Source organism: Opisthorchis viverrini, assembly GCF_000715545.1.
Source record: "Opisthorchis viverrini unplaced genomic scaffold opera_v5_809, whole genome shotgun sequence".
Classification (NCBI taxonomy): Eukaryota; Metazoa; Platyhelminthes; class Trematoda; order Opisthorchiida; family Opisthorchiidae; genus Opisthorchis; species Opisthorchis viverrini.
The window spans coordinates 27,621-31,673 of record NW_008752498.1 but is presented as its reverse complement, the minus strand read 5'-3'; the positions used below and the strand labels follow the sequence as shown (position 1 = coordinate 31,673).

The window sequence follows — 4,053 nt, the reverse complement described above, 5'->3', positions numbered from 1 at the left end:
GGATAGAAACTGACAACAAGATCGCTACCGAAATGTGTTGGCAACAATAAATAGAAGCATCTCGAACGAGGCGCAGTGGGGAACACGCGGTCCCATTCCTAGAAGGTGTGTAGCACCGAGAGCACCCAAAGTTTCACGATTTCTTTCATACCCCTCTGACAGTTGAATGGGTTGATTTTATAAGCAGAGTTATTCCGGTAATCACAAGCTTACGCAGTTACCTTGATACTAGTTGATCACTTAATCGGTGAGAGTTATGGACTAGTGTGTCATCCGTTTTCCAATGAGATCGTTGACCTGATAATATTCGTGGTTGTAGGACCATCGTATCTTGTGCTGAGACGATATTCGTTTCTTTGCAGAGTTCGCATTGATGACGGAGAGAGCGAGGCGTCGTCCTATCTCGTGGCTGTGGATAGCGGCGCCACGAAAATCTGGGTTCCAAAAAGCGTACTCAGTAAGATCAACCACGTACTTCAACCGATTGGGTTCGACGGCAGATTCTACTTGGTCGATTGTTCAAACATTCCCAAGAAACCGATCGTTCACTTTGAGGTTGGCGAGTTCACGTTATCTATGGAGCCGAGGTACTACATTAGATCGGTACGTGAGTGGTCGTTTGCATATCTCCCTTCTTTGACAGCTTTCTTGAAAACACATGCACTTTTCGGGTGTTAACAACTTCAGCATTGATTGCAACCATTCGGACCAGACGAGAGAGGAACGGACTCGAGTTCTTCACTTGGTAAAGCTCATTATCAGTGCCCAGTCTTGGTCTTGTCTGGATTTGAGCTGCGCACATCCGACATGCGACGCGAGCGTGTTGCCTTCAACTCACTACGCATCTGATTTTTCGCGTCTGAACAGGTGAACATGTTCTCGGTGCCATATTCCCACCATACAGTGGCCAGTTTAGACTGGTCACTGGTGCAATCGTGCATGAGTTTGCAAGGTGTAAACCACTACTTTGCAGCTGATTTCATCAGATAATAGATATGCAATAAAACAATGTCGATCAAATGAACACAGTAATGAACTGTAGACTAATTTCAATGACACATGCTTTCGTCAACCTCATTCCCATTTCGTCAGATCGAAAAGAACGGAAAATGGACGTGTCAGAGTGTGTTTACTGAAGCACCGGAAGGAAACTTCCCTCATATACTTCTTGGTCGACCGTTTCTGAACAAGTACTACACCGTGTACGACATGGAGTATGAGGACCTGGGTTTCGCGCTAGCAGCACCGAAGAAATGAAACACTTTCGAATTGCTCCTATTGCGTGCATTTTAAAGCACTCTTTTTTGCGTGGTGCTTATCCTCAGATGCTTCCTCCTTATTTTACTGAATGTGCCTTTCTGTTCGCCGTTCAAGTTACGCTGCATGAAATGAAGCATAAAGCAAACGAACGATGCTAACTTGATTGTATTGAATTTTCTATTAATTCCGCTCTCAAGAATTTCGCGTCCCGAAACGGCAACTTATTCCTCGCAGATCTCCCGATTATTTTCCCTCTCTTTATCTCTCTCTCGGTTAGCCTTTGACCACAATAATTGCCGGATAAAGGTTGACCTGCTGGATTCTGGCCTCATCCGGAATCGGATGGATCGACTTTTTGTTGGCATGAGTTCATTGCAACCAAATCATAAGGCTGCCATTTTCGCACGACTCGAAATTGGTGTTCTGTGGGCACCTTCTCTTATCGTTGTACCTCTGCTGTTCACGGCGTTGATGGATCTCGCATTGTTTCAGACCAACAATCTCAAGGTTGACGTCGTCGACGATTTGACAGTTGGTGACACGGGTTGAAGTCGGATTCGATGAAACTGCACTCATCATACCGTGTGTCGGGAGAGTCATTAAGAGTGCACATACATCGTAGTGGATGTGAGAGACCACTCTCACTGAATCAACATACACAGCTACTGTGCGTTGAGCGGGTTATCGTCGTCCCTCCAATACGTTCCCGAACTTTTCCGTTCGTCCAAGAACGAAGAAAGCCGAGTTTACGTTTTGTCACGTGAATTTCAGTCAGCCTCTTGCTGACACGGGGTGCTTCATCCGCCGATAGCAGTATGCCTCATCACATTCAGGCATTCAGTCCCAACTGATCATTCGGCTCAACTCTGCCGATTTAATTAGGGAATGTTGGCCATCAGCGCGATGATAGGACACAAGCGACGGACCAGACATCCGAGTAGACAAATAGCGAGGGGATAAAATCTTTTGGGTAGATCCAGTGATGTCCTTAACCGAGTAGAACTCGCCTTAGAGACGACCAAGCCTAGTGGCTATGGTTCGATCCGAGTTAGGTCATCATCCTCTTGCGCAGATGTGCCTCGAATCGAAGCTCCGAATCACAGTCATGTGAATAAATTCCGGTCAGTCTCGGTGCGTGAGATACCACTGTTATCAAGGCATAAGACGATCCATATGTGTCATGTGGCCATGGAACACAATAAACAGCGGAATCTCGGGTGAACTCTGTGACCACCTTGTTAGGTGATTACAAATGTTGCTGACGTGACACATCCGGGAAAGAGATCGATAGCTTCTGGTTAGCTGTCCAATGAAGACAATGCTTCTGGATCGGAGGCTCACACAGTTCTGGCGGAGGCTCATTCAAGGCAAATTCGGGTCACTGCTCCAGTTTCTTGATATTTCTCTATGCTCGGACATCTGCCCTTTCATAAAAATGACGTCTTGAGTGAACTTTGAACGAGCTGATCAGCTTTCTAAACCTGGAAGAGAGTGGTCTTAGGTGTAACCTTGTTTCATGTATGCATCGAAGGCAGGGTAGCCCTGAATGGTGACCGATTAAGAATGTAGCCCGAGGCCAGGGGATATTTCTCGTTGGCCTCAGTAGAAAAGTGTGTGGGTCTCAACTGATTGAGGTGTCAACCGCGTTTAAGTGCATTGTGCAATGTTTTCAAGACGGCTTCAACGATCTATTTACTACGATCAGGTCTGTAATTTCTGGCTAGAACGCGGCCATCAGACTGAAACGTCCGTTTGTGGCAATATTTGTCGGAAACGTCTACGTGACAGTGGCATGCTATCGCGTGTCAGTCTCAGCTGTATGTTGATCGGAGCGTCAGTAAGGCAGTGACCATCCGGAAAAACAATGGGCTGAACGTAGATAGAGAGTTCAGGGGGAACGCATCCGACGTCCACATTCTCACTGCTTTTGTCAGAGGGCGTTCGAACACATCTGCGAATCGTTCAGCTTACTTGTCGACTGAGGGTCACATCCACCACACCAAATCACGTGACGCGAACTGAGTGGTATTGTCCAACACAATTGCCTCCGTGATGCTCAGAGCGGCGAGCGGGGAAAATCCATTGATTCGAACGTGCGTGTCCTGAATGAGACCGGGCCGGAATTGTTCCTCGGCCGGTAATCTTCTGGAAGGCGAGCAACGCTCATCTACCGTGTTCATTGTAATTTGTTGTCAAAACAAACGGAGATGTTCCGGTAGACGGGGTTGTTTTAGACTGTTCTGTTGATAATCCATTACACACTGTTTACTCTGATCGAGTCTCAGGAATCATTGCAAAGCTGAGAATGGGCTGGATCATGTTTCCGATAAGACTGCACCCCTGGGCCCATGATGACTGTGGGAAAAGCGCGTCGGCCTGAGAAATCACTTCCATATCACTGTATCGGTGGTCGAACGTGTATTGCGGAAATGTATTAGCAGGTATTGAGGCCGGTTGACCGTGTAGACTGGAATTATACTTTCATAGAGGAAAATCACTAGCGGGCTTTTGTCGTTTGTCACAAGTATATTATGGGATTATTTCTTCATGGTATAAACGATAATCAAGGATTCTTTCTCAATTTTACCCTAATTGGTTTGAGTTGTGGACATGTAGTATACCACCGAGAAATTCATGGGCGAGTGATGCTTCTATCCGCAGTTTGGTGCATCGGTAGTGAGAATAACTGGTACCCCAGGATCAATAACTTTCAGGAGATATTTAGACTGAAACAACTTCCGTACTTGAACCAGGTGAAAAATACTTGGAACCGATTGAGTAGTCATCGTTATG

The 4,053-nt window shown here is 46.3% G+C and overlaps 2 protein-coding genes across 2 annotated transcripts; both read right to left on the bottom strand.

The window, feature by feature from the left end:
• Window positions 1-3,245: 3,245 nt before the first annotated feature.
• T265_12093 (hypothetical protein) lies at window positions 3,246-3,440 on the bottom strand (the record flags this gene model as incomplete). Its single annotated transcript, XM_009179057.1, has 1 exon — window positions 3,246-3,440. The coding sequence occupies one exon, from the start codon at window positions 3,438-3,440 to the stop codon at window positions 3,246-3,248; it is 195 nt and encodes a 64-aa protein (XP_009177321.1).
• An 86-nt stretch (window positions 3,441-3,526) lies between these two features.
• Window positions 3,527-3,727, bottom strand: T265_15743 (hypothetical protein; the record flags this gene model as incomplete). The annotated part of the gene is made up of 1 exon (XM_009179056.1): window positions 3,527-3,727. A coding segment is annotated over one exon (126 nt), but the record flags the coding sequence as incomplete, so codon positions are not given.
• Between the last annotated feature and the right edge of the window lie 326 nt (window positions 3,728-4,053).